General features: G+C 43.3%; 1 protein-coding gene across 1 annotated transcript in view; it reads left to right on the forward strand.

The window, feature by feature from the left end:
• LOC124616162 (UDP-glucosyltransferase 2-like) overlaps positions 1–15,969 on the forward strand; it is a 52,761-nt gene extending 36,792 nt beyond the window's left edge. The window contains exons 5-6 of the mRNA XM_047144442.1: positions 8,868–9,087; positions 15,320–15,969. Coding sequence (XP_047000398.1) covers positions 8,868–9,087; positions 15,320–15,620 — 521 coding nt within the window. The 3' untranslated portion in view covers positions 15,621–15,969. The remainder of the gene's footprint in view (positions 1–8,867; positions 9,088–15,319) is intronic.
• Positions 15,970–16,523: the final 554 nt, after the last annotated feature.

Raw genomic sequence — 16,523 nt, forward strand, 5'->3', positions numbered from 1 at the left:
CACATCCATGCCCGTGGCAGGATTCGGACCTGCTACCGTAGCGGTCGCTCGGTTCCAGACTGAAGCGCCTAGAACCACTCGGCCACAACGGCCGGCCAGCACTGGTACTACTCCGGGCAGGCGCTGTACGGTCAGGTACAGCAAGAGCAACCTCATTAGTAACTTCTACGGTGGTAGGACGCCTTCTTCTTCCAGGTGACACATCAATCTAACCCATGTTTCCGAATTTCATTATCATCCTCTTTAACATTTAATGACATCGGGCCTTTCCTGAGCCGTTTCTGTCGGAGTATTCTCTCAATGAAGCACTGGGTAATTGCTGCCGTTCACACAGAACATTTTCACTTACAGTGCAAGGTCTACCTTTTCGATAGCCATACTTTTTACTCACTTTATGGCATGTCAAATGACAGCGCGGATGTAATTTTTTTTTTTTGGTCATCAGTCTACTGACTGGTTTCATGCGGCCCGCCACGAATTCCTTTCCTGTGCTAACCTCTTCATCTCAGAGTAGCACTTGCAACCTGCGTCCTCAATTATTTGTTTGACGTATTCCAATCTCTGTCTTCCTCTACAGTTTTTGCCCTCTACAGCTGCCTCTAGTACCATGGAAGTCATTCCCTCATGTCTTAGCAGATGTCCTATCATCCTGTCCCTTCTCCTTATTAGTGTTTTCCACATATTCCTTTCCTCTCCGATTCTGCATAGAACCTCCTCATACCTTACCTAATCAGTCCACCTAATTTTCAACATTCGTCTATAGCACCACATCTCAAATGTTTCGATTCTCTTCTGTTCCGGTTTTCCCACAGTCCATGTTTCACTACCATACAATGCTGTACTCCAGACGTACATCCTCAGAAATTTCTTCGTCAAATTAAGGCCGGTATTTGATATTAGTGGACTTCTCTTGGCCATAAATGCCTTTTTTGCCATAGCGAGTCTGCCTTTGATGTCCTCCTTGCTCCGTCCGTCATTGGTTATTTTACTGCCTAGGTAGCAGAATTCCTTAACTTCATTGACTTCGTGACCATCAATCCTGATGTTAAGTTTCTCGCTGTTCTCATTTCTACTACTTCTCATTACTTTCGACTTTCTCCGATTTACTCTCAAACCATACTGTGTACTCATTAGACTCTTCATTCCGTTCAGCAGATCATTTAATTCTTCTTCACTTTCACTCAGGATAGCAATGTCATCAGCGAATCGTATCATTGATATCCTTTCACCATGTATTTTAATTCCACTCCTGAACCTTTCTTTTATTTCCATCATTGCTTCCTCGATGTACAGATGTACAGATTTGTCTTACACCCTTCTTAATAAGAGCACTTCATTCTTGATCGTCCACTCTTATTATTCCCTCTTGGTTGTTGTATATATTGTATATGACCCGTCTCTCCCTATAGCTTACCCCTACTTTTTTTCAGAATCTCGAACAGCTTGCACCATTTTATATTGTCGAACGCTTTTTCCAGGTGACAAATCCTATGAAAGTGTCTTGATTTTTCTTTAGCCTTGCTTCCATTATTAGCCGTAACGTCAGAATTGCCTCTCTCGTCCCTTTACTTTTCCTAAACCCAAACTGATCGTCACCTAACGCATTCTCAATTTTCTTTTCCATTCTTCTGTATATTATTCTTGTAAGCAGCTTCGATGCATGAGCTGTTAAGCTGATTATGCGATAATTCTCGCACTTGTCAGCTCTTGCCGTCTTCGGATTTGTGTGGGTGATGCTTTTCCGAAAGTCAGATGGTATGTCGCCAGACTCCTATATTCTACACACCAACGTGAATAGTCGTTTTGTTGCCACTTCCCCCAATGATTTTAGAAATTCTGATGGAATGTTATCTATCCCTTCTGCCTTATTTGACCGTAAGTCTTCCAAATCTCTTTTAAATTCCGATTCTAATACTGGATCCCCTATCTCTTCTAAATGGACTCCTGTTTCTTCTTCTATCACATCAGACAAATCTTCACCCTCATAGAGGCTTTCAATGTTTTCTTTCCACCTATCTGCTCTCTCCTCTGCATTTAACAGTGGAATTCCCGTTGCACTCTTAATGTTACCACCGTTGCTTTTAATGTCACCAAAGGTTGTTTTGACTTTCCTGTATGCTGAGTCTGTCCTTCCGACAAACATATTTTTTTCGATGTCTTCACATTTTTCCTGCAGCCATTTCGTCTTAGCTTCCCTGCACTTCGTAATTATTTCACTCCTCAGCGACTTGTATTTCTCATACTGACATACAAACTGTGTACACCGCCAGGCCTACACTCACTTGGAAGTAAATTTTATTCAAGCGTAAATCGGTTCCGCATTAAAGCAGTAACACATTTATCAACTTTCGCTGCCATGTAATAGCTACATCCAACCCTGGACCTCACTGAGTAGTCGCACGTTAATTATAAGCACCCAATATGTGATGGATTTGAGCCATCCCAAACATTTCTTGACACACGCGCTTTGCAGCTCTACCATTACGGACCGTACCGTAAAGCAGCAGATTTGAAATATATCCGCTATATAAACTCATTTTACGCTGCTGACAGAAGTCGAAACATTGAATCATACTTGTCCAGCGATGAAGACGTCTGCCGCCGTGCACTGCACTGCTCTCACAGTGCTATAACGAAGTGATTTCGAGGAAAAATAAGGCAGAATATAGCACTTTTGTGTAGAGAACACAGTGGTGATTTCACTAACAATATGAACTGAAGCCGTGCCTTTTTGACGTAAGGAGCAAACGTGATACAGCATCAAGTGAAATATGAGGTACAATAAAAGACTGTAGACAGCAGTGAACAGGAGAGGAATAAAAACGAAATATAAGTTCTGCGTTCACATCACTGCCGAGAAAGACATGTCGTTCAGGCCTCGAAGAGGTGTGGTGCTGAACTAATTTTGTTTACGTGCTGAAAGTGTAGTCTACTAACAGATCTCGATTCCCCAATAATATAGAATCTTGATAGTCGTTGATAACTTCTCCGAAAAAGTAATTCTTTTTCTCATCACGTTATCCTCCTTTGCTAACTTCTGTTGCACACCATCCAGTAGAAGCCTATAATTATCCTCGCTCTTCCACAGTTAACTTCGGAATGAGTGTGTACTCGTCTTCTGAAAGAATATATCTCCGAATAAATGTCGAAAGTCCTGTCTCTTCCCGTCCGCTCATCCACTTTTCAACCATAATTAAAGTTTTATGTGCGTATTGTCCATTGCCACAGCATATAATGCATTGGACACAGGGAAAGTGAGAACTGTTGATCTCCGTATATCACTCCATACCGTGTCTGGTTACTCTGTGTATCGCTAGAAGGGCCAAATACGCGCGTTTGTGCCGCGTCTAAGCACATAACACGTGGGAATTCCCCCGGTCGCTTGAGTGTGCGCGTTCTTGTACGCTTTAAGGAACGTATTCAGTGTAGCTTACTAGTCCATACAACTGATACACATTCGCCCTGGAAGTCATTCCCCTCCTAGCAAAGAAGATGATGAATATCTTCGAGTTTTAACACAAATACATGCGAGCAAAATATCAAGAAAATTTTATACCAGTATAGCCCGACATAATTCAGAAAGCTTTTAGAGGTACCTCTGTCGATAGTTACTAAACATTGATACCGGCAGCTAATTTCCGGGCCTCCGACATCAGTGACGACCCAGGAGGTTCTGGACGTTACAGTTTTGAGCCAACTATCGGAGAACGCCAGGTACACCGCACTCTTTCGAGTCGTTTGAGTGTGTCAGTAGGTCTCTTGTGGCAAGTGTGCCCGGTAGAGCAGGAAAAAAGTTTAATTCTAAATATTTCAGTGTTTGAAAAAGATAAGAACAAATATATGAGTTGTTACAGTAAATGAAAATACAGGAAAATAATTTTGTGAAGCCCATTGTGAAGAATCATGAGTTATGAACTGTTTGAAGATCGCGGAATGATATGAGCATGACAGCCTTTAGAAGAACATGGGGAACCTAATTTCTTAGACGACAGCGTGCAAAAGTTGGATATCAGAAGTAGTTTCGAACAATATTGGGAAGTAACTAAATCGCTGAAATGTTGTTCTTAATGTGAACTAGATGAAAGAAAATGACTTTTTGGGCTAAGTAGGATGACTTTTGACGGAAAGTGACTGATGAGTTCCCTTATAAGTATACTGTCCAACGTATAGGCTGGCTTAGGCTCACACTTCAGTTCAAAAGCCATCTTGGTATATCTGATGTACCAAACCCCTTTTACTCGTCGAAGTCCCGCAAACTTGAGTGAACATTAATATGCAAAAGTACACCGGGGAAGGGAGGGGGGGCGGGGGGCGGTTATAAGCTGTAACTGTGTGATGTGTCCAACAAGGGTTTGTGGTGACCACGTGGGAGGGTAAAGTGTAAGGGGTTAAGAAATAAAGCTCATTCTACAGTTTCTCCAGACCGATTTCTTGATCGAACGATCCACGGATATATTGCCAGTTCATAGATTTCAGTGGGCACAATTTTTCGGAGTCAGACTGGTCACTATCGTCAGGTGCGCTGACGAACTGACCACTTGGGAATCTAAGGCCGACTTACAGTGGTTGGACAGAGAAATGGAACCGCCAAAAGCGTAACACATTACCGTGTCCAATATAATGACCCACCGCAATAACGCAAATACACAAGTGGTGGAGAAATATGGAAACAACAGGAATACAACACATTACCGTGCCTAGTACGGTGTAGGAAACCTGTTGGAGTTCAAAACAGCTTCCAGTCGTCTAGGAGTGGACAATCTTACACCATTCTTCCTGCAACATTGTGGCAAGTTCAGCTAACGATGACAGAGTTGGATAGTGGTTACATACCCATCTCTCCTAAGCACGCCACGAAGGGTCAGTAATATTGAGACCTGGTGACTGTGGTGTCAAGGGGAGACGCGATAATTCATCCTCGTGCTCACAAAACCAGTCCTGAACAGGGGCCCTGTAGCCTTGTAATACAGTATCATCACTGAGGAACATACGGTGAACTATGGGATGGAAATGCTGAGCCAAAATGGTCATATAGCATGTGGTAGTAGTGCCACTTTACAGAGCAACCAAGGGGCCCATGGAGCACCACAATCCGGCTGCCCAAATTATCATCAAACCCCAGCTGTGTTTCACACTTACGCCTTAAACTGACCACAAGTAAGAAAGAGTGTGAAACAAGACACACCCGACAAAATAACTTTGTTCCATTGCTCCATAGACCAGGTTTTATGGCGTCAGCACTACGCTTTGACGTACGGGCATTTACATCACCGATGAGCGGTTTTGGAATTCCAGTTCGTCCTCCAGTTCCCGGATTATGGAGCTTCCTGCGTGTTGTTTTGGTGTTGTGTTCGTGAATGCGATACTCACTTCTGCAAAGACGTTAGCAGCTGTTGCCTCTTATTTTTCGTCACAATCCTCTTCAATGACCGTCCATCGCGATTACTTGAAAGACACTCTCATCAGCGTTGGCACTGAGACTTAGCCTATGTTTTCCGCCTTGCCTATATGCGGTATGCGGTATAAATCTTCGGTGCCTCTTCAAACACCAAACAACTCGGATCCCTTGGTTACGGAAGCATCCAGCATACGAGCACCAAGAAGTTGCCCACACTCGAATTCACTTATCTCTGACATGATGCTCTCACAAATACAGAGAGCACTGTTCCAACCACGACTGACCCTTGCAACGTATTGAGGACATTGCAGAGGTACAATTTATGATGAAATACACTACTGGCCATTAAAATTGCTACACCAAGAGGAAATTCTGATGATAAACGGTATTCATTGGACAAATCTATTATACTAGAACTGACATGTGATTACATTTTCACGCAATTTGGGTGCATAGATCCTGAGAAATCAGTACCCAGAACAACCACCTCTGGCCCTAATAACGACCTTGATACGCCTGGGCATTGAGTCAAACAGAGCTTGGATGGCGTGTACAGGTACAGCTGCCCATGCAGCTTCAACACGATACCACAGATCATCAAGAGTAGTGACTGGCGTATTGTGACGAGCCAGTTGCTCGGCCACCATTGATCACCCCTTTTCAATTGGTGAGAGATTTGAAGAATGTGCTGGGCAGGGAAGCAGTCGAACATTTTCTGTATCCAGAAAGGCCCGTACAGGACCTGCAACATGCGGTCGTGCATTATCCTGCTGAAATGTATGGTTTTGCAGGGATCGAATGAAGGGTAGAGCCACGGGTCGTAACACATCTGAAATGTAACGTCCACTGTTCAAAGTGCCGTCAATGCGGACAAGAGGTGACCGAGACGTGTAACCAATGGCACCCCATACCATCACGCCGGGTGATACGCCAGTATGGTGATAACGAATACGCGCTTCCAATGTGAGTTCACCGCAATGTTGCCAAACACGGATGCGACCATCATGCTGTTGTAAACAGAACCTGGATTCATCCGAAACATGACGTTTTGCCATTCGTGCACCCAGGTTCGTCGTCGAGTACACCATCGCAGGCGCTCCTGTCTATGATGCAGCATCAAGGGTAACCGCAGCCATGGTCTCCGAGCTGACAGTCCATGCTACTGCAAACGTCGTTCAACTATTCGTGCAGATGGTTGTTGTCTTGCAAACGTCCCCATCTGTTGACTCAGGGATCGAGACGTGGTTGCAGGATCCGTTACAGCCATGCGGATAAGGTGCCTGTCATCTCGACTGCTAGTGATACGCGGTCGTTGGGATCCAGCACGGCGTTCCGTATTACCCTCCTGAACCCACTGATTCCATATTCTGCTAACAGTCATTGGATATCGACCAACGCGAGCAGCAATGTCGCGAAACGATAAACCGAAATCGCGATAGGCTACAATCCGACCTTTATCAAAGGCGGAAACGTGATGGTACGCATTTCTCCTCCTCACACGAGGCATCACAACAACAATTCACCAGGCAACGCCGGTGAACTGCTCTTTGTGTATGAGAAATCGGTTGGAATCTTTCCTCATGTCAGCACGTTGTAGGTGTCGCCACCGGCTCGAATCTTGTGTGAATGCTCTGAAAAGCTAATCATTTGCATATCACAGCATCTTCTTCCTGTCGGTTAAATTTCGCATCTGTAGCACGCCATCTTCGTGGTGCAGTAATTTTAATGGCCAGTAGTGCACAACAGCGCAACCTGCAGGCTTGACTAGTACCTGTATTTATGTTCAAGCACGCATTTCTCGCTTTGTTTCCGCATTTTTGTCCAACCCCTGTACATGGTGTAACATGTATAATTGCAGATATTTTTATATGTGGTACCTTAATGGGTACACGCATCGGTGTGTTGGTCGTTTTTTCTGTGCCTTGAACAGTCTTCCGACAAACACGCCACAATCTTTAGGAGCTAATTTTTTTTCTGCATGGCATTAACTGCACCTCTAAGTCGACTATGCCTGTCAGTACAGACTGAACGTCTTCGTCCACACATTAGCACTTCAACAACCGACTTGCTGCCCAGAGAAAAATTAGCTTTAATGACTTGCTCTTGCCACGCGTAATTGGAGGTACTGACCAACCAAAACGCTTACGAGTTGTAATACGAGGTGTGTTTTTGAAATTAAAAAAAAAGACGTGCTAAGATATCTCAATAATTTTATTTTTACATGAAAGCCTGTAACTTGATCTACGCACTGACGCCATTACAGTCTGATTCTTCCTTTTTTACGTTGTGTACTGAGTGTTTAAGATGCCTCCGATAATCGTGAGTCCCACCGACTGTGAAGTACGGGCTGTTATAAGATTTCTTAGTGCCAAAGGCCTAAAAGCGATCGATATTCATCGTGAGATCTGTGCAGTTTACGGAGAAAACATTATGAGTGATGGAATGGTAAGAATATGGGTGGGAGCATTTACAGATGGTCCCACAAATGTGCATGATGAACAACGGATTAGCGACCTTCGGTCTTTAATGAAAGTTTGGTGCAGAAAGTGGACAATAAGGTGAGAGAAAACAGACGCTTTACGATTTCCTCCTTGCGGGATGACTTTCCTAATGTTTCTCGTAGTTTTCTTCATGGCACTGTGACTGAGCACTTGAATTACCGAAAATTGTGCGCACGTTGGGTACCGAAAATGTTGACGGATGTGCACAAAACCAAACGTTTCGACAGTGCATTGACTTTCCTTGAGCGGTACCACAACGACGGTGGTGATTTCTTAAGCCAAATTGTTACGGGCGATGAAATATGGGTGACCTACGTCACACCAGAATCAAAGCTACAGTCCACGGAATTTGTGCAAGGGCATCGTTTTGCTGCAAGACAATGCCCGTCCGCATGTGGCGAATCAGACCAAAGATCTCATCACATCTTTTTGATGGGAAACTCTAGATCATCCTCCGTACAGACCCGATCTTGCGCCCAGTGACCATCTGTCCCTCCACTTGAAGAAACGTCTGGGCGGTCAGCGTCTTCAAGACGATGACGAAGTGAAAACAGTGGTGATGCAGTGGTTAACAAGTCAAGCGGCAGACATGTATGAGGAGGGTATTCAAAAACCGGTTCACCGTTATGACAAGTGCCTCAATATTGACGGAAATTATGTAGAAAAGTAGATTAAGGTACAGGCTTCCACGTAAAAATAAAATTATTGAGATATCTTAGCACGATATTTTTTTAAATTTCAAAACGGTAATTACTTAAAAAACACGCCTTGTAGCTATAATTATCAGTCTGTAAATGACGTAAATGCTGACGTAATGTAGTTCGGCACACCATACTCAGTTACCACTACGAATATCTGCATTTAAACTCCACGTACCCCGTATTCCCCCACTGGCTGACGTGGCAATATGCTCACGGATTTCGATCAGGAAGTAAAGTGAGTGTCCTCAACCGGTTTTTGCTGCGCAGATCACCCAAACGTGCGGCTGTTCATAACGCACTCTGGCCTGATGGGGACCCAGGAGGCGCTGTGGGCAGGCGTGCCCATGCTGTGCATGCCTATGTTTGGCGACCAGTTCCTCAACGCCCTCAAGTTGGAGTCTCTGGGAGCCGGCATCAAGCTCGAGTACAAGGACATCACGCACCAGTCGCTGACCAGCGCCATGGACGCCCTCCTCAACGATCCGAGGTGAGGAACTCACCCAGGAATGGTGGAGGATGCAGGCTGCAACCTATTGTCCAGAGTGTTTTAAAGCGGTAATGCATTGTTTCGTGAATAACTATTATCTCGCTGTGGATATTTCGACTAAAATTACGTTTTCTATTATATCCTTCGTTACTGCATAGTTTTGATTGTGTATCCATTTCCAGGTGTATGCTGCAACCCATGGAACGTATCTTTTTGGTTACAGTCAAAATATAGGTTAGTCACAGATTTTAAAAAAGCCACGGTGTGGCGATGTACGACTGTACTGTAGCGAGGACTGCAAAATAAGAGGATATTTTAATCGCAATCACGACAGTTAGTGCGGAGAATTATTGTCGAACAGAAAACTTACATTGTCTGTTGACCACGCTGCCAAAAAAGCACAGCGTATTCATAAGCACCTACGGAGATGCAAAGACGATGGTCGGAAAACTGCAGGATATGGAGAAAATGACGTATAGCATTACTGAGTTGTACCACGCGCGTTGCCATGGCTGCAGGGCGCATAACCAAGGGGCAATAACGTCATAACGTGTAGAGAAAACACCCGCTAAATAAAATCTAATCGTATTGCTTCTTGCCTGCAGATAGGCAACCCTACGAGCAGAAATCCAAACTAGTCTGCTGTTACGCCTTCGCCGGCGGTTGTGGCCGAGCGGTTCTAGGCGCTTCAGTCTGGAACCGCGCGACCGCTACGGCGCAGGTTCGAATCCTGCCTCGGGCATGGATGTGTGTGATGTCCTTAGGTTAGTTAGGTTTAAGTAGTTCTAAGTTCTAGGGGACTGATGACCTCAGATGTTAAGTCCCATAGTGCTCAGAGCCATTTGATTTGTTACGCCTTCCCACGCATCCTTTCAGCAACTTCAATTAACTGCTCACATATGCTGCCGTCTGCCACGACACAACTAATGTTCATGTTAAGCACCTGCAACGTGAGTTAAAAACTTGGGCCGGCCGAAGTGGCCGTGCGGTTAAAGGCGCTGCAGTCTGGAACCGCAAGGCCGCTACGGTCGCAGGTTCGAATCCTGCCTCGGGCATGGATGTTTGTGATGTCCTTAGGTTAGTTAGGTTTAACTAGTTCTAAGTTCTAGGGGACTAATGACCTCAGCAGTTGAGTCCCATAGTGCTCAGAGCCATTTGAACCATTTGAACCAAAAACTTGGGGACATGCTCTGTGCACTGACATGTGTCTGTTTTCTCCATGTCTCGTACTTTCCACGCAGCCTTCTTCTGAAACCAACCCCAGAGATACTTACGAATAACTATGTGTGTACTATCACCTTTCTGTACCATAAAAAAGCCACGAGTTTCCAAAGCTGTCATTATTTGACAAAACAGCAATAAGAAACCTGTTGATATCAACATAGAGCTGCCTAGTAACAGTTTACGACAAGTAATATGTTAGCGTCGTGAGCCGTGTAGAACGTTGTTTAATTTTTGCGTTTATTTTCCTCTACATACAAAAATGCTGAAATTTTCAAACTGGTTTGTTTCTTGTGCATCCTGAGTGACTATGGTACTAGTAATTCGAAATAATGATAAGTATTGTTTTGTGGTATATCACCAAAACTGTGATCGTTATACTTCCCATGCATATAGTCACTTCTGTTGCCTATCAACAACTTGTTTCTTCTACGAACCTGTTTCTTCTACGAACCTCTACACTAGGTCTACGTTTCTAGCAATCTCCTTGTAAGAAGTACTTCGTAAACTAACATCGTAAATTACTGCTTATCGTTGTTTATTGAAGGGCGACATTATCTACAAGTCAGACAGTACGTACACAATTTTTACAGAAACAATGTCGTAATTCAAACTGTAGAGCCTAGACTGAAAAATTAGTTGCTTATCGTTTTACCACAATTATACGGAACGGCACACCTACTTTTCTCCTTTTCAGACACACAGTGGTCACTGAAATTCACCAGAGCTTCGGAGGTTTCGTTCGACATTGTCATAGTATAATGAACCCCATTGTTGTTAGATTCCGTCAGCAGAGAGGTGTGTTCGCAGTGATCGAAGGTTTAACGATATTGTATTTATGTATAACTAGAATAAAAAACTTTTTAATTTGCTTGTAATCTGTCGTCATTTAGTAGCATAATACTACCTCATTACGTCAATTTTTTAAATATTTTATGAAATCTTTGCGCGGTCGATTTAATTTTGTTAAGAGCATGGAATACTGATTCTGATGTATCGGCTGTGCCCAGCAGTCCCTTGATCTTAACAGTTGTCTCCATGTTCACGAGTTCTTCTTCTGATCAACAATTCTCAGTATTCGCCAAACCAGACCCAATGCTATCACTGTTCCCGTGTTTGCCCTCTCTGTCTGCTGCAGTATTGTCAGAAGCAAACAGTAAGCTGAGTAGCTCTTCTAAACAGCATCCCAAACGAACAAACCGGTTGCCTCTTTACCTGTGGTTACTCTTACTTTACGTACCTGGGCTATGCACGGCTCTGTTTAAAAAGAATAGCTCGATGTAGTCAAAGGGTCAAGCCGCGCACGTTGGCTTTCACGCCCCGCAGCTGATTCTCTGTAAAGAATAACCTGTAGTAGTGATACTGCAGCCAAATAGTCTATGCATCGACTAGAATTGCGAGTTAATAAAATACACGGAAATACAAAGTAATTTATGAATAATTTAATAACAACGGCTCTATTTCAAAGTCTGTGAATAATGTTTATTCGAGAAAGGACATCTCAAATGAACTGGAAGTGATCCTACGATATTCAGTTAAAATACAGACAGAAAAGACCCTTATCAAATGCAGTAAAGTTACATTGAGAGCGTTACGACAATGGTAGTGAAATTCCCAAACTAAACAGTCATCAAAGATACGCGGAAATCAAGTTCATTTCGTGGTCACAATGTACGAAATATTCACCAGCTCTAAGCAGTTCAGAGTGCAACATGAGGATTAACCAAATTAACACATGTGAGATGATGAGTAGAAACTTACACCCTATCATTAATTCTGTAAACAACCAAACAAATGAATCCTGGTCTAGAACACATATAGATATCTCAAAATATAAATTCCTTGTGAAACTGAAGTATGGTAGGGGCCGTTCACTGCGAACAGTCTATCAGCCTCTCTATCAGAAACCACACGATACCACAGGCAGGTCTGCTCTCTTCCAGACCGAACATCGTGTCCAGAGTTGCTACCTTGAGCTCTTCATTCGAAAAGTTGAAGTTTCCATGTGACTTTCATCTGCTGTTCCATTGGCTGAAGGCAGTATAACCGAAAATACATCGTTCATAAATTCTACATATTTCATCTAACTCGACTCGGCAACTCCCCAGACTAAACTAATGTATTACAACTATATTTAAATGAAGAAATCTTATAAACATCCGTTCACACTCAGATAGTTCAGAATAAACATAAATAAAGGTTTGCCTATAAGCAAATGGGCTAGTATTCTGGCGCAAGTGCACTCCCAGTAAATGACAAAAGATTGTCATTAAAAATTGGTTGAAAAATTATTAGGCCTGCTTGTCAGAAGCGCCTTTTGGGACTCTTTTTCAAAGGTGGTGTCAGTTAATATATGCGAGTGACCACTTCTTAAATTACCATGATTTCGTATATCACTTGTTATAAATATATAAATAAAGTTACTGGAAAAATAGTAAACTCTTCGTTAAATATGTACACCAACGGTATTACAAAACCTGAGGTATTCATGCTGTATTCAGTTGCTATGTAGGTGTAGGAGGATGTGATGTTCTGAGAGACATTAGCATAATGAAAAGATATAAAAACGTAATAAATCAAAAAATAAAACAGCTAAAGATACGTATCTTGCAGAGATCATACCCGTAGTGTAATGCTATCATCTGAGATATCGTATGTTGAAATCTCATGGAACATTTAAAAATTCTTAATTCAAAGGTTCATTGTGAAAATCTTTATTCGCTGTGAAAAAGTAACTTCTGTAATTCTAAAGATACTGAAAAACTGATGTGCCACTGGGTGCACCTCTCTTTTCTGAGATCGCAAATGTATTCAAATTTGCTTTAATACTTACTGTGAATCACACTGAAGCGCCAAAAACACTGGTATAGCCATGCGTATTCAAATACGGAGATTTGTAAACAAGCAGAAAACGGTGCTGCGGTCGGCAACGCCTATGTAAGACAACAAGTGTCTGGCGCAGTTGTTAGATCCGTTACAGCTGCTAGAATGGCAGTTTATCCAGATTTAACTGAGTTTGAACATGGTATTATAATCGGCGCAACAGCGATGGGATACAGAATCTCCGAGGTAGCGATGAACTCGGGATTTTCCCGTATCACTATTTCACAAGTGTACCGTGGATATCAGGTATCCGGTAAAACATCAGTCTCCATCATCGCTGCGGCATGAATAAGATTCTGGAAGAACGGAACCAACGACGACTGAATAGACTCGTTCAACGTGACAGAAGATCAACCCTTCTGCAAATTACTGCAGATTTCAATACTTGGCCATCCACAAGTGTCAGCTTGAAAACCATTCAACGAATCATCATCGATATGGGCTTTCGGAACAGAAGGCCCACTCGTGTACGCTTGGTGGCTGCACAACACAAAGCCTTACGCCTCGCATGGGCGCGTCAACACTGAAATTGGAACTGTTGATGACTGGTAAAAAGCTGCCTGGTCGGACAAGTCGCGTTTCAAATCGTTTCGAGAGGATGGATGTGTACGGGTATGGAGAAAACCACATGTATCCATAGACCCTGCCTGTCAGCAGGGGACTGTTCAAGCTGGTGGAGACTGCAGTGGTGTAGGCGGTGTGCAGTTGGAATGATATGGGACCCGTGGTACGTCTAGATACGACTCTGACAGGTGGCACGTACGTAAGCATCCTGTCTGGTCACCTGCATTCATTCATGTCCACTGTGCATTACGACGGACTTGGGCAATTCTAACAGGACAATGCGACACCCCACACTTCCAGAATTACTACAGTGTTGCTCCAGGAACACTATTCTGAGTTTAAACACTTCCGTTGACCACCAAACTCCCCAGACATGAATATTATTGAGCATATCTGGAATGTCTTGCAACGTGCTATTCAGAAGAGATCTCCACCCCCCTCGTACTGTTACGGATTTATGGGCAGTTCTGCAGGATTCATGGTGTCAGTTCCCTTCATCACGACTTCAGACATTAGTCGAGTCCATGCCACGTTGTGTTTCGGCACTTCTGCATGATCACGGAGGCTCCACACGATATTAGGCACGTGCACCAGTTTCTTTTCAATGTACTATAGATTCTCACCGAGTTATAAGAAGCCGTCTTTAAGCTTGTCTGGCACACTTTCATTTGTTGGAGCGTCTCTTGCATATACGCCACGCGAGCTTCAGCCGTCCCCGTACGGGGATGTTCCGCATTTACGGCCACACTGCTCGTCCGTGCCAGAAGCGTCACACTGGTCGCGGCGCGCACCCAGCCCAATGGTGTTCAGCCGTGACACGAATTTACCTAACCTTGCACCAGTTCAACGTGGCTAAATTGCTAGCTTACACACGCATAACGTTATAGACTTCGGAGCAAACGAACCTTTAGACAGCGTAAACGGCTATATTCCTTAAAACACTGCAAAACACTGAATTACGTTGGAGAATACCTTTATTGTCAAGTGACATGAAGCATAACTTTCGATTCTCCATTGCCTGATATTAGTACTCTTGGTTTTTTTCTGAAAGAGAGTGAATTTTGAACACGTAGTGCAAGTAGTCGTAGTACAATAATTGCGATAAATGTGCATAGTTTGTTGGTACACCGGAAATCGGTATCTCTACGTATGTTAAAATGACGAAAGTTCATGCTCTCTGCGTCAAAGAGTACGTAGTCAGATACATTAAAACGTCTGTTTCAATCCACTGACCGCGAACTGTCACTGTACACCACAAAAGCAATAATTATGTTGCAAAGAGATCTTGAGAAGCACATGCTGGTAATTCACATTACGTGAAAACTATCGGAATGTGGTTCGACAAGCTTTTTGCTACCTGTATGAGTAAACGTGTAGTTGTACCAGCTCTGGTCAAAGGAACGCTTCCAAATACTAGAAAAATTCGGGATAGTGGGGAGAGGGGCGGATTTTTAAATGCAGGTGTCATATTGCCTCTTTGGAAAAAGACATTTAAGAAATTTATGCAGTCTTCTTAGCACCAAGCATTCCTGAGTGTTAGCAACAATGCAGCATTTGTTGACAGGTACCGCGAGCGCGCCAAGCAGCTGTCTCGGCTGTTCCGGGACCGCCCCCGGCCGCCGCTGGAGGAGGCGGTGTACTGGGTGGAGTACGTCATCAGGCACCAGGGGGCGCCACACCTGAGGTCCGCCGCGCTGGACCTGGCCTGGTACCAGTACCTGCTGCTAGACGTCGCTGCCTTCGTGATAGCAGCTGCGTCGGCCGTTACCGTCTTAACGTACTTGGTGGTGTGCAGGATCCTGAGGCTCTTCAAAATCGAAAAGAGCTCAAAGCACGCCAAGAAGATGGAAAAGAAGATGAAGTGAGTTCGCTGGGCTACGTTTCAAAGCTTCTAACTGAGTTGACTAAGTGATATGGACTACACTGAGACCGTCATTACAGAAACAAGACTTTAACTTGTTGGATTCCCTTAAATGAGCTTATAAAATGTAACTTATTTTTACAAAAATGAATACCGTATCAACAAGAGCCCTTGTTTGTTATTTACATTGAATGCAACACTGTAACAATTCAATTTCTGTAGGTTTAATGAACTGGCAGCTACAGTATCAAAGTGCTGTGGCCAGCACGGACAGGTGGATCATCGAAAAGTACCTCTGCTGCTTACTAGTGGAGTACGAGAGCACTTATTTCCGAGTTTTGCATCTTATTTCAATAATAAAATGTTTATGACCACCTCAATACCATTATCTCTTCACACTGTATCGATATGACTTCCATTAAGTCCATCGTTCCCATGAGTTCCCACAATTTTCCTGACGCATGTGGCGCTCGCTGTGTTATTCAGTGGTTTGGTATTTAACTAATTTGTAAATGAAAATGATAATGTTATTTCATTATAGTGAGTTATTACAAAATAATTTTTTCTCCCGGCTAAAGATTTGGTCAACTTGCTAAAGAAATCCAAGTTTACATTGTGTTGAAGTGTTGTCTGTACGTTGTGTAAGTGTCACTAAATCACAGTTCATACAACATATTCTGTACAACTATTGATTATGATGGAAACAGTTATCTTCAACAAAATGATAATTAAAACCGCAGAATATCAGCCGCACACAACACTGACGTATGTTACCTGAAACAATATTCTTCGCAACTCATGCGTAAGTAATTTCGGCTCCAGACATCAGCAAGAAAAGTTTGTTATATGGATTGTACTATTTGCACTGTTTTTAACGAACCAATCTGATCCGAATTATTTTCATTAA

The sequence above is a fragment of the Schistocerca americana genome, chromosome 5, assembly GCF_021461395.2.
Source record: "Schistocerca americana isolate TAMUIC-IGC-003095 chromosome 5, iqSchAmer2.1, whole genome shotgun sequence".
In the NCBI taxonomy this organism is placed as follows: domain Eukaryota; kingdom Metazoa; phylum Arthropoda; class Insecta; order Orthoptera; family Acrididae; genus Schistocerca; species Schistocerca americana.